General features: G+C 41.6%; 1 protein-coding gene across 9 annotated transcripts in view; it reads left to right on the top strand.

The window, feature by feature from the left end:
* PLCB4 (phospholipase C beta 4) overlaps positions 1–16694 on the top strand; it is a 402883-nt gene that overhangs the window by 270492 nt on the left and 115697 nt on the right. For all 9 annotated transcript variants that reach the window (XM_057502744.1, XM_057502741.1, XM_036880089.2 and 6 more), the window contains 2 exons: positions 14387–14466; positions 15535–15588. In XM_057502744.1, coding sequence (XP_057358727.1) covers positions 14387–14466; positions 15535–15588 — 134 coding nt within the window. The remainder of the gene's footprint in view (positions 1–14386; positions 14467–15534; positions 15589–16694) is intronic.

The following is a 16694-nucleotide window of genomic DNA, read 5'->3' as shown; positions in this document are numbered from 1 at the left end:
TGAAATAAAACAAGTAGAGAGAAAAGGATTATGATAAGACTAGAAAGCAAAGTGACAAAGACATTTACCACCAGAGGTGGAGGTCGGCAAATTCCTGTCTTTGCCATGGAAAAGAATTTGGAGATGAAGTGCAATAAGCTTATGCACCAAAAAAAAAAGGTATTTGAAAAGATAGTACACACTCAGATAGGAGTGCAGGCAACCTCAGAGAGGAGATGCCCTTAAGGGCTTAGGGTTTGGAGTTTTATAGGGCCTTTTGGGTAGGGGGCATAAGGCATAAGCTGTATATAGGTGATTCATAATTCCTTTGAAGTTTTGTCTTAAGATGAGGCTTATTTAGATGACTGTGTTATCCAGTTCTCGGCATTCTTTAGCCATGTGGGTTCATATATGCTCCAGAGGTCTGTCTCTTAGCCTGATTACAAAGTTATTTAATTGATTAAGGGGTTGGAAGAAGAGGAAGAACAGTACATAGATTAAGTCAAAGAATAAGCTGGGCCTTTTCCGAAGACTAAGACTTTACAACGGCATGACCCTTGTTCTGTTTCCTTGCTCTACATCACCTTGACGTCCCTGTGTTCTGCATCTCTCACCCTTTGACATTCTGAAAACAACTATGTTCGTTTGTTTTGGAAACCCTCTGCTTTCTTCAGTAGTCAAATGTGAATTTTCATTGCTATTTGTCTTAGCACTGGGTTTGCTTAAAAGTAAAGCTTCTTGTGCAAATGCATGTTCAAGATCCTGAACATAGGAGCTAGAGGAGGTTTCGCTGTTGTTTTCAGGGAGTTTTGTCACCTGCATCTGTGAGGTTTCCTTGGAGTAATGGGAGGAGAGAAGTAAGAAGCTTCGGGCTGTAGCCCAGAGCCCTGGTCTGCAACAACACAGCTTACTGGACATCATTTTAAACATTTGCACAGGCTATTCATTTTTTAATGCTATTTACTAGTATTTCCTGAATGCAGAGGCATATTATTCATAGTAGAATATGTACTTCCACTGCACTGTAGTAGAAATTACAGAAGAATAAAAAGAAGAAAATTCTTCTGTGTCTGTTTTTTTAATTGAAAAGAAATTCACATAACATAAAATTGATCATTTTAACAATAACAATTCAACATCATTTAGTAGATCACAAGAGTTGTGTGGTTGTCACCTCTGCAGAGTTCTAGAACACTTATCCTTTCAAAGAAAACCCCATGCCCACTTAATAGTTGCTCTCCTTTCCTCCTGTCTGCAAACTCCTAACCACCCTAACATGTCTTTTTAACATACACACAACTTTCTTTCTTTTACACGCAGTTGGGTTCATGCTGTTTATAGAGTTTAATACACTGTATTTTATCACTTAAAATATTTATCATGTGCCTTTTCTTGGTCTTGCACTCTAGTAGATAATATAGAAGAGTATGAAGAAGAAGAAACTCCCCTAGAATGCATTCCCCTTTCTTCTGTGTCTTTTCTTTTTTTAATTGAAGTGAAATTAGCATAACAAAATTAACCATTTTTAAGTGAACAATTCATTTTTTCTTAGACTTGAATGTAATTGTAAATCCTCATGTTCCTTCAGGTGGACTTTTTTGGCCTTACCCACTCTTGCTTCTTTAGAAAACTTCCAGCCTCCTGGGCACGTCTGTTCAGACTGCTGCGGTCTTAGCAGGGGACCTGTTCTCATTGCTGAATCCTCTTACCCTGTGTTTCATAAACTTAGCAGGTTTCCTAAGAAGAAACTCTGTCTCCCAGGCCCAGCCTAGAGCGGCTCGTTTTGCCCTAATGGCAAGTGTTACCAAGTGAATCCACCAAGGGAATGCAAAAGGGAATTACTCTACTACTTGTACCAGAAATATAATATGAAACTTGGATTTCACCTTTTGGCCCCTGGGAGAGAAAAATACTAGCTTTAAATTGCTTCACCATTTACCACATAGCACCAGCTTTTTCTGCTAGCAAAGACTGCCACTATGTACATAACGTGTGTGCAAAATGGGCCTAAGTGTGTTTGTATGTTTTCTAATCTTTAAAAAATGGTATGAATGAGGAAGTGGGTAGGACACTTCGCCCACGATGAGACTCTGTTGCCTCGGAGCAGTATGACCTGGAGCAAATAATTTAAGATCATAATCAGGGGCTGGTAGAGTGTAGACTATGGGCCAAACCTAGCCCTCAGCCCAATTTTTGTGTGGCCAATGAGTCAATAACAGCTTTTACATTTTTAAAGGACTACTAAAAAAAAAAAAACACATAAAATCCATACAACAGAGAACCATATATGGCTCCCAAAGCCTAAGCTATTTATTAGCTGGCTCTTTACAGAAAAAGTGTGCTGTGTTAAAATAAGAACAGAAGCAGTGAAATTTTTTAACTTGCATTGAGTATCAGAGAATGTTCAAAGGGCTTGACATGTATTATTTAATTTTCACAACAATCTTCTGGGATGGGTATGATTATTATCCTCATTTTACAAAGGTAACATTAAGACCAGAGAAGTCGAGTAACTTGTCCAAGGCCACCCAGCCAGTAAGTGGCTGAGCAGGCGTCTTGAGCCCAGGCATTAGATCCACTCCAGATCCTGTGTTCTATCACCACCCCTTTGTGCATCTCACAACTTGAGAAGCAACCACTTCCACATGTTACAGTGGATGGTTTTGCTGTACCTTTTTAGGTAAGTGTTTAGAATTGTCTGTGGGAGATGTAGTCACATAGCACCACTTCCCACCTGTGGTCTGCAAGATGGATTCCTCAAGAAAGTCCACATATGAAGGAGGGTCCCTGGTCAAATAAGGCTGAAAAGGCCTTTTAGATAGGCTTCTTTGCCATAGTACTCCCAAAGGGCTCATTATTCTCATATGACTCTCAGCTAGGAGGGGGGATATTCAGGGGGTACTTCCCAAACTTTTTACTTAGTTTTGCCTCTTGATGGGGCACAAATTAAAATATTTTGGAACTAGTTTTACAGGAAAAAGTTAACAATGTCATAGATGCATTATTCAGCCCAATATCTTTACAGGAATATCAAAACAATGTTATCTAGACATTCATTTATTTATCTTTACCATAAATATTCTTTTTATTCTCTGTTTTCTGGCTGCCACATTTCTTCCCTCCCTCCCCTTCCCCCGCCTTTTTTGTGGCATGAGAGGGTGGGGGGACTTTGCCATAAAGAATAGGAAGTTAGATAATGAAAGTCAAAACTACTGATTTAGGTTCTTCTGAGTACTTCTGAGTTAGTTTATAAGATTACCTACAGATTGGATTTGCCTGAGCTAAACAGGCTGGTGCTGCCTGGGCAAAAGTTAGCCAGAGACTTTTTGATTGATGGTATTCAGCACAAAGCCTCAGCAGGTGGCATTTGTCTGCATGTTGGGATACCGTTCATTTTGTCATGACTTACTTTGCCAGCGTTGTCAGCTGGCACATATCAGGACCTCAGGGATTATAACAGCATTAGCCAAAGAAACAACTCCATAAACACCTTTTAATTCACCAGCTGTTTACTCACCCCTTAACACCAGGATTCTGCAAATTTTGACAGTTGAGACCAAAAATGCACTCTGACAAAACTGATAGTTTCTGACTGGTTTTCTGGGGGAGGAAAAGTTTTTTCTCTACCCTTCTAGGTTCTTTGGCTGGTAAATTGATACAAGACAGATTAACAGGAGAAAAAAAAAATTAGTTACATGTGTATGGGAGGCCCATACAAATATGACACCCACAGGCAGTCAGGCAATTGAAGTTTACATGCCTTCCTAGGCTAAGTGGGAGAGGGTGGGGGCCTGACACTCCAAAGGGGAGGAAGACAGTTCACAGGAAGATGGAAAGAGCAAGTGTTTGAGAAGCAAATGATTGTCAGGCCCTGCAGAGACAAGAGGACACCGAGGAATTTCATCTCTGGGGCCCTGCTAAGCTTCCTCCTAGCCTACCACACCTAGCTCATATTCTTTGTCATTATATCTAGTGAGAGCTCTCTTCCTGCACCAGACCCTCTCTCTTAAATTCTTTCTCCAGTGGTCAAGAGGGAAGTAAAAAGCTCTTCCTGAGTCTTCTGGGCCTTGATTGACTTCAGCTGTAAGTAATCCCATGTCCAAGTGGCCTATTTTGGGGAGGCTTGTTCTGAACCTCTTCAATGGCATGGGATGATCTTGGTTTCTCAAAATCTTAAAATTCTTCACTTGTTTTAGAGTTCTCCATATGGAAACCAAATAAATGTTATATAAAATAAACTAAATATCTCATTTTCTTTTTGAATGATTTCTGGGTTTTGTGGGAATGGAGCTGTTCTGTTAAACTTGAGACAGTAAAAAACATCACAGCCTAAAGTCTAAGCACGAGTGAACAGAAGGCATTAATGGATTCTGAATGTGTATATGTACAAGTGTTTTCTTCTTCCTGATTGTTAGTTCTTAGACTAGGTTTGCAAAATATACTAACAATAGGCAAATTAACAGGACAAAACGCATATAAATTTATTACTTTTTAATTTTACATGCACAGGTGCATCACAGAAAGAAGTGGATTCCCAAAAGAGCAGTGAGACTTGAGAGTTGATATAATCTCTTAATAAAGGAAAGAGAGAGACAGTGAAAGGCTAGTTATGGGAGAGAGAATGATTTTTTAGAAAAGTCAAAGAGCCCTTCCCTTAAGGAGATTAGATAGGAGATGATAGTTTTTATGACAATTTCTGTTGGGATGTGGTGCCAACTTTTCACCTTCCAGAAGAGGTGATTAGAATTGCTCCTGGATAGGGATTTATGACAATTGAGTATTTTGGAGATTTTCTACTTTTAGGCAGATAAGAGACTTCAGGAATTCAGATGCCTTCAGCTCAAAATAATTTTTATGCCAATGTGGCGTATCTCGATTCCTTTCAACAGTATATTTATTGGAGTAGGTATCTGGAATTAGATGTGGTTATTTGGGACAAGATGCTACAGGTCCAACAGGACATTGTCACAGGGTTATCTATAGAATCAGTCTTAGGCAGTGCAAAAATTGCCTCTTGGGAATGGTAACCAACAGAAACCCCCTTGGTATGGGAATTTGGCACTTGGGCATCTGAGTAAAGACCAAGAACAGCACGTGTCCTCTCCTTCCTTATGACTATTTACAGGTCCTTTTTGGCCTCACTATCCAGTGTTGTCAAGATAACTGGCCAGGCTGACAGACTGTTTCGACTATGTGTGAGTGACTAAACTAATTTTGACTAGGGAAGTGTAAATATTATCCAGGCCCATCCAAATCTGTCTTCCAAACAGCCACACATACTCCTATATGGTAGCTAATTTCCCACCCAGATACTCATTCGCCATGCTCTGAAGGTGACTTGAGAATCACATGGCACTTAATACATTCCCCCTTTGACCTTTATCAGATTAGCTCTGTGGACAGATATCAGCAGGTGAAAGATAAGTTCTCTGGAAGACACAGACTATGTCAGGTGAAAAAGATTCCACTTGCTCTCTTTTTTTTCTTTCAGTTTGATTTGAAATGTTATGAAAATTATTACTGACTTTCCAAGGGCTTTTGAGATTAGAGCTTTTGCTCTCCTCTTTTTTTTTGCTCTTTTTTGCAAAATCCCCATTGCTGTTTAGGCACCAGTTTCAGCAGTTTGCTCTTTATGGCCATCATTATAGGCTCCTTAATTTGGTATGCATTTCCTTCTAGGTTTGTCACCTGCATTGTATCTAGGACTGCAAGCTCAGCTCCTTTATTATGCACGAAATTCTTCACCTTCCCTGTTATCGCACACTCTTTGCTCTGAGTTGTGGCAGTTACAATGACTTCCCAGGTTTCTTTGCCTGATGTGTTCTGTCCCCGGTCCCTGAGGGAGTTTCCAACACTGACATGGATATCGTGTGAGACTGACACTTGGTACAATTCTCTCCTTTTAAGTAGATCCCGGAGAAAACAGTTGACACAAAGGAGAAAAATTGTCTTACTTTTTCTTCGTGATGGGATCTATAAGTTGGTCTGTGATATACAAACATTACTAGATCTGCTTGATTAATTTTAGAATGGGTTTAGCATCCTAGATGAGCACGCTTGAAGGGTAACATGTTAATGTTTTTTCTCCAGTCCTGCCCAAATCACAGGCTGTCCTGCTTCTGCTCCTGGGGATTTATAACCCCTGAGCCAGGCTCTGCCGCAGACCTACACCAAACGCCTTGAGGACCAAGGCGTTAGGAACCCCAGCACTCAGCCTCTGGTTACTCCTGCCGCTGTGTGGGCTCCGGCCCTGGTGCTCAGGCCTGATCCGTACCGGTTGAGTGCGTTCTCCTTGGTCCTTGTTACCGGCCCCCCGCCCCCACCCCCACCCAACAAAGGATTGAAAAGCAGAAACACAATAGCGAAGCAGAGGGTAAGTTTTATTTGAATACACCCCAAGGGAAGAAGGGGCCAGAGTCAAGGTAAACAAAAGCCTCCATCTGTTAGGCGGGAGGCCTACATATTGCATTCGCTAGGAGGCTCCTCTTTGATTGACAAGGTGTGGTCCTTTGATTGATGGGTCCACCTATAGAGCCACCCCTCTCGGCGCGCATGTCCTTTCCTGTGATGAGGCGTGTTTTGGGCAGTCCTGCGTTTTGTTCCATTGTGCCCACGTTGCGATCAGGTTGGGTCCAGTCTGGTCTGGTCCTGACAGGCAAAGAAGTTATTTCCCTGTAAAACCTTTGTTGTCATCACATGGAATCCCATACCTGGACAGAGTTTGGGCAGTTTTTCCTTGAACCTTGTCTTCCCCTCCCCAGCTGCACATGTCTGTCTTTCTACCTAGCATGATCACTGGTTGCATGGTTCACGATGATGAGAATGGATGTCTGTCTGCTGTTCTCCCATGGTGCCCAACCTTCCAGACCAGGACTGTCCTGATTGTGCAGTTAACTCTCCTAGAACCAAGGGGAGCTGTTTCTTCTAGTAGTTTCTGCAGGGCCATCTGATGCTGCCTAATGAGGTCCTAGAACACTCCAGCTCCTGGATTTCCCTGTGACTGTGGAACATCCTTTTAGCCAAACTCCTCATGGCTGCCAGCATTGCATTTGTAATACTTGTAACTTTCTTTACAATACTTGAGCACAGAAAGTGACGTGCAGGTGAATTTTAATCCAAAACTGGGGAATGTGGATTTAAAATTTGAGTATAAATTAGTAGTACTCGCCACAAGGGTGGTTAGTTAGCATTTGAAAGCTTGACTCAAATGCTCAGAGGCCATTCATTATATTTAAATTGTACCTCAATAAAACTGATTAAAAACAAAACCAGACAAGCCTCTTCTCCAGTGGCCACCTCCATACCCCCCTCAATTACCTGTATCTCTGATTAGCACTATCTGCTCAGATCCTAGTCTCCCTGCAGTGATTGTTGTTTTAAGTCACCAGGCAGGACAGTTAAAATGCAGATTGCTGGTCCCCCAATCCCCACAGTGGCTGATTCTGTAGATTTTGGGTGGGGCCTGAGAATTGGCATTTCTAACAAACTCCTGTTGAAGGGTGGACCACTTGAGAATAGCTGGCATATGGAAAGCAGACCTGAATTGTCATTGGTGGATTTCTTAATGGTATTCAAGATGCATGATTTATCTAGAAGCTGAAAGGGTATCTCGCCGCAACTCTCCTTACCCAGAATGACTCAGGAGACATGGGCCCACGCAAGAGACTTTATTATCTGAAAGAGAGAGTGGCTGCCCCCAGAGGGAGAGAGAGAGAGAGAGAGAGAGAGAGAGAGAGAGAGAGAGAGAGAGAGAGGGAGAGAGGGAGAGAGCAGGGAGAGCAGGGGGACAGAGAGACAATAGACAAAAAGATAGGGCAGCAGCGTGGTGCCTTTTATTGTGGCGGATCCCGTCGGCCTGTTGCTTTGGGGGAGGGTCGGGATGTTTAAAGATAAGGCGGGGTAAGCCCAGTCGAGCCCCAGGCAAGCCCAGGCATAATTCTCACCGGCTTATGTGCTTGGGACCATGGGGCAAATGGAGGATAAATTACTATATTCTTACAGAAGTAATGTATAAGCTCTGCTACCCAGTGTGAAGAGAGCACGAGAATCCCAAGCCTGCATGGCATCCCTTGGAAGCTTGTAAGAAATGTAGAATATTCAGCAAAAACACTAGACCTACTGAATCTGAGTTTGTACTTTTTCAAAATCCCCACGAGATCCAAATGCACTTTAAAGTTTGAGAATTACTGGCCTAAGCCACATGCAGTACACAAGGTCTAATTCAGTGGTCCTTAGTTACAGACTCATATTAGAATATCTGCAGTGCCCAAAAAGTAAGTGGATGGCCTGACCATACTCAGATTGTTAATGAGAATCTCCAGGGATGGAGTCCAGGCTTCAAAAATGTCTTATAAGCTCCCCAGGGTGTTCTAATGTACAAAGACTCTGGGACCCCCCAATCTAGTCTCTGAGTACTCTCTACATAGTTTTCTTTTAATAGTGCATCAGCTGTAAATGTCTTCCCCTTGGCCTACTGTCAGAGTTAAACATTTACTTAAATAAAGTTAAGTAAAGAAAGTTTAATGCCAATTAATACCTTATCCTAAATGAACCAAAATGATTTCATTCATCTTGCTTGCTTATATAGACCCATTAGAGAAAACATGGTGGGGTCTACCTACAGTGTCTTTACTTTAGAATCTGAGCCACTGCCTATATTTAGTGGCAGTCTACAGCTCAAATGCCTTCCCAAAACTAAATTTTTATTTTAATATGAAGATGTTGTTACTCCACCAAATATTATTCATTTGGAGATTTATGAAATGTTGCAATTTTACCTCCTAAGCACCTCATAAAGAATCTTGTTTTGCTGCGGTATTTGACCTTGTGGAAATCTTTACTTGAAAAACTTCATAGTTCATCCTAATCACAAAGTCATGAAAGACAAGTAAGGCTTATATATTACAACCTGAGCTAAGGAGATGGAGTAGAAGTCTGTGGCGTCAAAGGGGAGGAGGACAGTTCACAGCAAGATGGAAAGAGCAAATGTTTGGTAAACAAATGTTGCTATGCCAAGTGGAGAAGTTTTACATAACAAAAGTTACCTCTGTTAATGGTTCTCTTCCTGGTACAGGCACACTCAATTCTTTTAGGAAGTTTAAGGGAGGTAGAAAGCTCTTCTTGAATGTGGTAGGCCTCAATTGTCTTCAGCTCAAAATAATACACATGCTGAAGTGGCACGATCTGGGGGCAGCCTGCCATGAACCCCATAGTGGAAATTGGTCTTATTTCCCATCTTTTGAATGTTCTTCAGTCTCACCAACTCACAGTACAGAGGAATCAAACGCTGTATTTCAAATAATGTAAGTCCCTGGTTTATATTGTTTGAGCACTGAAACTAATTGTCAGAGCAATTGGCACCTTGAGAATAGCCAATTGAAACACGCCCTTTTTCTTATTCCCATTTACTTAAGCAAACAAAAGCTCTGCCTGAAGTTCCCATATTTTGAACATTTCAGATGGCCTCTTCCATTGATTATTTTCACAGTTCAGACATAAGGAAGGTGAAAATCACTGCCAACATCTTGCCTCCTCTTGTTTCCACATGCAAGCAATTTACCTTCTTCAGTCCCCTAACTGGGCAAATCAGAATTTCCATTCTGGTGAATGAAGATTTGTTCTGCTCAGGTGGGCTGGGGAGCTATGATGTAAACAAAGTACAAATCTGGAACTACAGGATTCCTTCCAGGGTCCTCACTAGAAGATCAGATACCCTAGCTGAGGGCACTGTAGGAAATCTTCAGCCCCACAGGAAACCAAACCCAGAGCTTCCTGCGTGGGCAACAGAAGGAGGTGCTTCAAGTTGGGAGGCGCCCCTTACCTAGACCTGTGCTTCTCCAGCTGGAATGTGCACACAAGTCACCTGGGCGATCTTATTAATGAGGATGCTGATCCACTGGGTCTGGGATGAGACTTGAGATTCTGCATTTCTACCCAACTTCTTTGAGAGACTGATGCCATTGGTCTAAGGAGCCACCTGACTGGCATGGGGTTTAGAACAGTGCTTCTTGTCTGTGAGTTTGCAAAAGAATCACTTGAAAAGCTCTTTAAAACACAGATGTGTGTTCCCAAGCCCTAGAGACAGATGTAATAGGCTCGGCCTAATACTTTGCATTTTAACAATTCCCTGGTGATTTGGACCCTGCTAGCCCCTGGACTACACTTTAAGTAACAAGTGTCCAGTTAACTTGGAGCTAACTTTAGTTAAGATGCCTCTGCCACCTCCACCAGCTGCCTCTTCTTTGAAAACAGAGCCAAACACCAAAAGATTAAGGAGGATGCTCCTGGGGCCTCCCTTTGGGGAAAATTACACAGCCAACTTGGAGAATATCACAGGGACTGCGTTACTTTTTGCTTTGACAATATGCTTCTTTGACTCAAGACTAACAATAAAAAGAATGCTTCTGGAACAAAATCCAGAGATAAGATTGAGCTGAAGGAATAACAATTCTGCCTGAGGTGGTGCTGGCTGAAAAATAATGGTACTAGGTATTTAGGATGACAAATCTATATGAGCATAGGAAAGGCTATAAGCTCAAATACCACAATATTATTAGGCTTTTAATATCAGTCATGGGATTGGGGGTGATGTCTACTTTTTGCCTTAAGGAATTTTGGTTTACATTTTTCTACAAAGGGCGTTGAAATACTTAACTGCTTTCATAACCTTAAAAAAAAGTCCACCAAATGTTTTTAAAGGAAAAAGGTGCGACATATGCTGTATGTAAATTCATGTATTTTTCAGTTTAGCTTTTAAATCTGTATGTCTATAACTTCCTTTTTAAGGGGAAGGGATTATTTTGTCTATGACAGTCCCAGTGTTCTACAGGCAGAGACAGGTAAGAGTGAGGCCCAGGCATTTGCCTGAAAGTGGACCCTGCCTGCGTGGTGAAAATAAGCTGAAGGCATCCCAGAGGAGAGGTTTGAATGTTCCTAGGTGAGAATTAGAGGCAGCTTTTGTTCCTCCCTCCTTTCCCCTCAAACCATCCAGTGTAAGCACCTTAAGAGTCCCTTAAAGGACCTTTTTTGTTTCCTTCTTCTTAGAAGCTTTAAATTAAATTGAAATTGAAAAAAAAAATTAGAAATGAGAGAACAGTAACAGTTACAACTCACTGGGGAAGTGCAGAAAAAGCTGATTTGGACATCTGAACCAAACTGATGCTGTGGGCTGCTTCCCCCACATCCACACTGCATGTGCCCACACAGGATGTTGGGCCTGAAAGAACCATGTGTCACCATGAGCCAGTGTGTGTTCAGCACATATCAGGGAATGAACCTTCTAGAAACGCACAGTCCGAGGTTTGAAGGTTCACCTGTCGGGGTGTTGTGTAGACTACTAACATAGTACTTATTTTCAGTAATTCAAAACAATATATCTAAGTCACTTTATTCTTTTTTTTTTTTTTTTGCTTCTGTTAATCTGGAATCATTGAAAGTTGATAGGCAGCTAGTTCACGCCTGGTACAACTTTCCGCTTAAATTCTTGGGCTCTACTGACACCTGCTGGCATTTCATCTATTTTATGTTAAAAACAAAACAAAACAAATCCTTAACATATTTCCTTTAATAGTTTCTTGGCCTCATCATGCTAGGTGTACATCACCTGAAGGAAAGGTCTGATGAGCTTGGAGGGAGACGTGTGAGAAGGCCCTGAGTGAAAATATCCCAGAGCGAAGGGCCGACAGTGGCATTCTTATTGCCTCTCTGCCGTGCACCCGCAGCTCTTTGACCCTGCGCGAGGCCCTTTGACCTCACTTGCATCACTGTAGAGAGAAGCGGTAGTAGCCTACCTCCCCGGGCCCTTTAGGGCTTGTGAGGATTTTGGTGGCATTTCCTGCTAATTCAAGCATGAACACTGTCACCAGAGGGATGACCTCCAAGGTCATTCCCTGACCTTTCCATCACAATAAACAAGATTCTTCACCAGTTGTATTTTCAAAAGATTGGTGAAAGTTGTTTAAGCCTCCTCAAAGCCTGGTAGCTTTGTAACTTCTTTTTAGAAACAACAAAATAAGAATGATCATTAAAAGCCAGTGAACAATCTCAGAAACTACCCACTTTTTTGCCCTAGGAAACCATGCACTTTGTTTTGTGTTTTGGAACACAAAACAGGCCTCCCGGTTGGAAAATGCTTCCCAGTGAATGCCAACCAAATTATTTATGCTTTTTCTGTCTTCTCTTGGGAAACTCTGTGTGGGCCTGAGGTTTATTCAGCCAATAACCGGATAAATGATAGTCCCCAGGGAGTTAGAGTCCCGTATTTAGCCTGACAGAGGAAGTGAGTTCTGATGAGCATAATAATTGAGGCATGTCTTTAATGCTCCCATTTCATTTCTTCCTCCTCCTTCGGAATCCTGACTTCACCATCATGCTTGCTAAGCTTTCAATGCTATTTACAGTCCTCGGGAAGTGACCTTTTCTAGTTGTGAAAGGAAATTTACTCTTACGGCTCCTAAGTCCTCCTTCAGAAAGTTGTTAGGTATGCCTGGAGCCCAAAGAGGAAGACAAAAACTCTCTGTGAGATTCACATCCATTAGGATCGCTACTATTCAAACAAAAACAAAACAGAATATAACAATTGTTGGTGAGGATGTGGAGAAATTGGTGGTGGAAATGTAAGCTGTTTGCGGGAATGTAAAACGATACAGCCACCATGGAAAACAGTATGGTAGTTCCTCAAAAAATTAAAAATAGAATTGCCAGATGACCCAGTGAGTCCACTTCAGAGTATATATCCAAAAGAATTGAAAGCAGGAACTTGAAGCCACAGTTATATACCCACTTTCATAGAGGCATTATTCATATTAACCAAAGGGTGGGAGCAACCCAGGTATTCATGGGCAGATGAATGGATAAACCAAATGAATTTCACTACAACATGGGTGGGCCTTGATACATTATGCTATGTGAAACTAGTCATAAAAGGACAAATACTATATGATTCCACTTACATGAGGCACCTAGAGTCATCAAATCCATAAAACAGAAAGTACGAAGGTGGTTTCCAGGAGCTGTGAGGAGAGGAAAATGGGGAGCTATTTAATGGGTACAGAATCTTGGTTATGCAAGATGAAAGGAGTTCTCCAGATGGATGGTGATTGCACAGCAATGTGGATATTGCTTAATGATACTGAACTGTTCACTTAAAAGTGGTTAAGATGATAAATATTATGTCACATCGATTTTATCACAATTAAAATTAAAACCACACACATTTATTGAACTCATCACTCCTGGTCCTTGCAGTGACTAAATCACTTGCCTGAGTTAAACCTGATTAAAACTGATTTAAATTATGCATTGTTGTCCAGTTGAACCTTTTGTAATGATGGAAATGTTCTTTCTCTGCACTGGCCAGTTTGGTAGACACTAGCCCCATGTTTGCTTTTGAGCACTTGAAATATGATCAGTGCAACAAAGGCACTGAGTTTTATTTTTATTCAGTTTAAATCTAAATAGCCACATGCTGCCATCATACTGGACAGTGCAGGTAGAATGTACATCTAGATTACTATTCCAAAATATTTCCCTTTTTCAGTACAGATCTACAGCACTAAGATTAAAAACCTAAGAAGGTAAGGTACCCACTTCTATTTTAACGCCCAGTATCAATTTTCTACAACACATTTTGCCAAGAGTGTGATTCTTTATTTTAGCAGCTTGGTATGGCATTCATTGGCATCAGTTATTGGACCCACAGGCAGAGTTGGCCTTAATTCACGGGCTAGCCTTTCCCAGTAAAATACCCTTAAAAGACCCAAATTCCTGCACTGCTGTGCACAATCTTCCTTCACTTTTCCTTGTAAATCCATGGAGTGATGCTGTGAGTTAAGACAGAGGTCCAGGTCCTTACACAGAAATTATGTAAGCAATTCACTGTTTGCTTTGGGGACCCTAGCAATCAGTGCATGCTTTACTTTTTAAGGCTTTGTGCTAAAACACAGATGGATAAGATACATAACAAATCCTTAGATTGAAATAGAGTCACACAATAAAATTGATGAATCCCTAATGCATTCATCCTCTACAATGAGAATAGATAAATACATCATCACGTATTGTAGAATGCTGCTTAGAGATAATTAGGATTGCCAGTGACTGGAAAAGAACTTGTATTTAAACCGGGTGCTCAGAGAAGGTTTAACAAGTCAATCAGTGGACAGCATTCCTTTGTGACAGCCAGTGTTTCATGACACCATGGATGGCACATTTATCTTTGTGGAAAGAATGAAGGCTGTTTATTAAAGGATAAAATATGAGCATGTGAAATGAAGATGGCTGTGTGGCAGGAAGAGGATAAAAGGAGAGTTTAGATTATTCTTACACAAAATGGATACAGTCTATCTTATAAAAACCACCCTATTTAGTGCAAGCAGATTGCTCACCACTCGTTTTCTGTCTCTTTCAGCAATGGGTAGAAGGCCTGAAATCAATCATACACAATTTCAGGGCCAACAACGTCAGTCCAATGACATGCCTCAAGAAACAGTGAGTTTTGTTTATATCACCCTTTGTTCTTATCTGTTATTAAGCAAATGGTCAGATTAGGAAATGGAGGCTAAGCCTGTGGCCAGGCAGCATCTAGCTTCTTTTCCCCTCCATGCTTCTGACCTCCTTGGAGAGGAAATTGATCAGTATATACCTGCACTTTGCATGCCACCTGGCAGGGCATATATGATAGACCCATAGCCCGAAACCTCTGTGAAAGTAATGGTTGAAGGCAGGAAGATGCTGGAAGAACCGTGGCCCCTCTGGAGGGCTACTACTAAAGAAAGGTAGATTTTTTTAATCTGACCCAAGTTGTTCTTCCAAGGTGACATGAAAGACACTCAAGTAGGAATCCTAGTCAAAGCCAAAGTCAGCCCACTTGAAAAGTGGTGATCCATGGAGCAGTGGGCCTACCTGCCATCACAAGGCCACTGGCAGGCTGTTGAGGGGTGCAGGAGGGAACCCCCATAGAAAAACTCCACTGATGACCCTGCGTCTCTCAACCAGGCCCAGCAGTGAGGATAATTTTTACATGCATGTACACTCATGTAACTGCCTCCCTGACCAATATAACAAATATTCTCCCTATTTTTTTCCTTTCACCTGTTTCATCCATCCACCTACTCCCAGACAGTTGTATTTCTGACCACTTATTAAAGAGCAATAGTCAAGGACAAGGCCAATAACCAAACAAGGACCTACAATTTGCTTGGGCAAGCACCCAGTTTTCTACTTCATCTAGGGTTGCCAGATAAAATATAGAACTAGGAGAATTTCAGATAAGTAACAAATAATTTTTTAGGTTAAGTATGTCCCTGTGCATTGTTTGGAACACTCTTATAGTAAAAATTTATTTGCTCTTTGTCCAGAATTTAAACTTAACATAGAGTCCTGTATTTTTACTTGCTGAATCAGATAACTATAAACTCATCTCACCATGTATGATTGTCTCTGGTTTACAGAATAAATGTTTTTTGAGTGAGTGAGCTTACTTTTTAAGTTCTTAACCGGATTGAAGCTGATCCTCCTAAGAAATATTAAAACAATATTGTTACTGTTGTTTTCCAGCTGGATGAAGTTGGCCTTTATGACCAACACGAATGGTAAAATTCCAGTGAGGAGGTAAGTCTGTCATTCCTGTCTGCTCTCTGTACCCTGTGTCAACCCTGGTGAAACCAGACTAAAGAGAAAGCCCTCCACAAGAACTTGTTAATTGCTTTAACTAAAGATATTTCTGGAAGCTTCGTTTGAATCACTCCATCAAATGCTGTGTTCCATTTGTAAAAATCATTTATGGATGTTAAGTTGCATTTTTCCTCAGAATGGATAGCTTTCACTCTACTTTGATAAATTAAAGACCATCTGAAAATATACTGGTGGTTTTTAAATCTTCAAATAAGTGAGTTATTAGGATTTAAGTGTCTTTCACCTACTTGCCGTGACTAACCACTAGCTAAAATTAAAGAAGTTTCCATGTGCCCCTAGAGTGGAAGTGTCTGGACTGTGTCAGGAAGAGGGATGTCCCTGGACATTGCTGCTCCCCTGCCGCCCAGGGCAGGTGGACACCTCCTTTGGCTTCTTGCCGCCTAGGCTCTGGGTACCATCAGCGACACCATACACCCTTAGGAACTGTTTGCTTCCTCCCTCAACCTGCCCAGGGAACAGTGACAGGGAAAAAAAGTGGCAGTAAAGCCTGGGTAGAATCAGAAATGAAGAGAAGATGACCCAGATGCATCCTTCACACATGCCCTTTAATGCTTATGCTGACACGTTTCACCCTTTCAGGACTCCCCACCCTTCCCTCTTTTCTGCCCTTTTACTCCCTTGCTGGTAGAGTTTGTTAATAGCCTGTGGGCACAGTTGGAAACTCTTGCGATGGTAGAGATGGGAAATCTTTACCAAACTCTCCCAGTATTTTGTTGGTTGGTGTTTGTGTAAGCACTTCATGGAAGTTCCAGAAGCTGGACTGGGCCCCAGAGCATCTGCTGTCCACACGAAGCCAGGAGCTTCATGAGCCTAAGCTCACAACCCAAATGAAACAGGGGTTCTGCAGATACCAATCTACTCTTCCAGAATTCTCCACACTAAAGTCTGTGTTGACTTCTCTGGACAGCACTTTATCCAAGAAGCCAACTGATAAACAGTAACAAACAAAACCAAGAACTACTAAGTAGAATCTTACCTTAGAACTGCTCTTTCAGAGGGGCGGTGAATGGGTCGCCAGCTAC

Source organism: Manis pentadactyla, chromosome 5, assembly GCF_030020395.1.
Source record: "Manis pentadactyla isolate mManPen7 chromosome 5, mManPen7.hap1, whole genome shotgun sequence".
NCBI lineage: Eukaryota > Metazoa > Chordata > Mammalia > Pholidota > Manidae > Manis > Manis pentadactyla.
The sequence above is the reverse complement of the archived record's forward strand: the minus strand, read 5'-3'. Positions and strand labels throughout refer to the sequence as shown.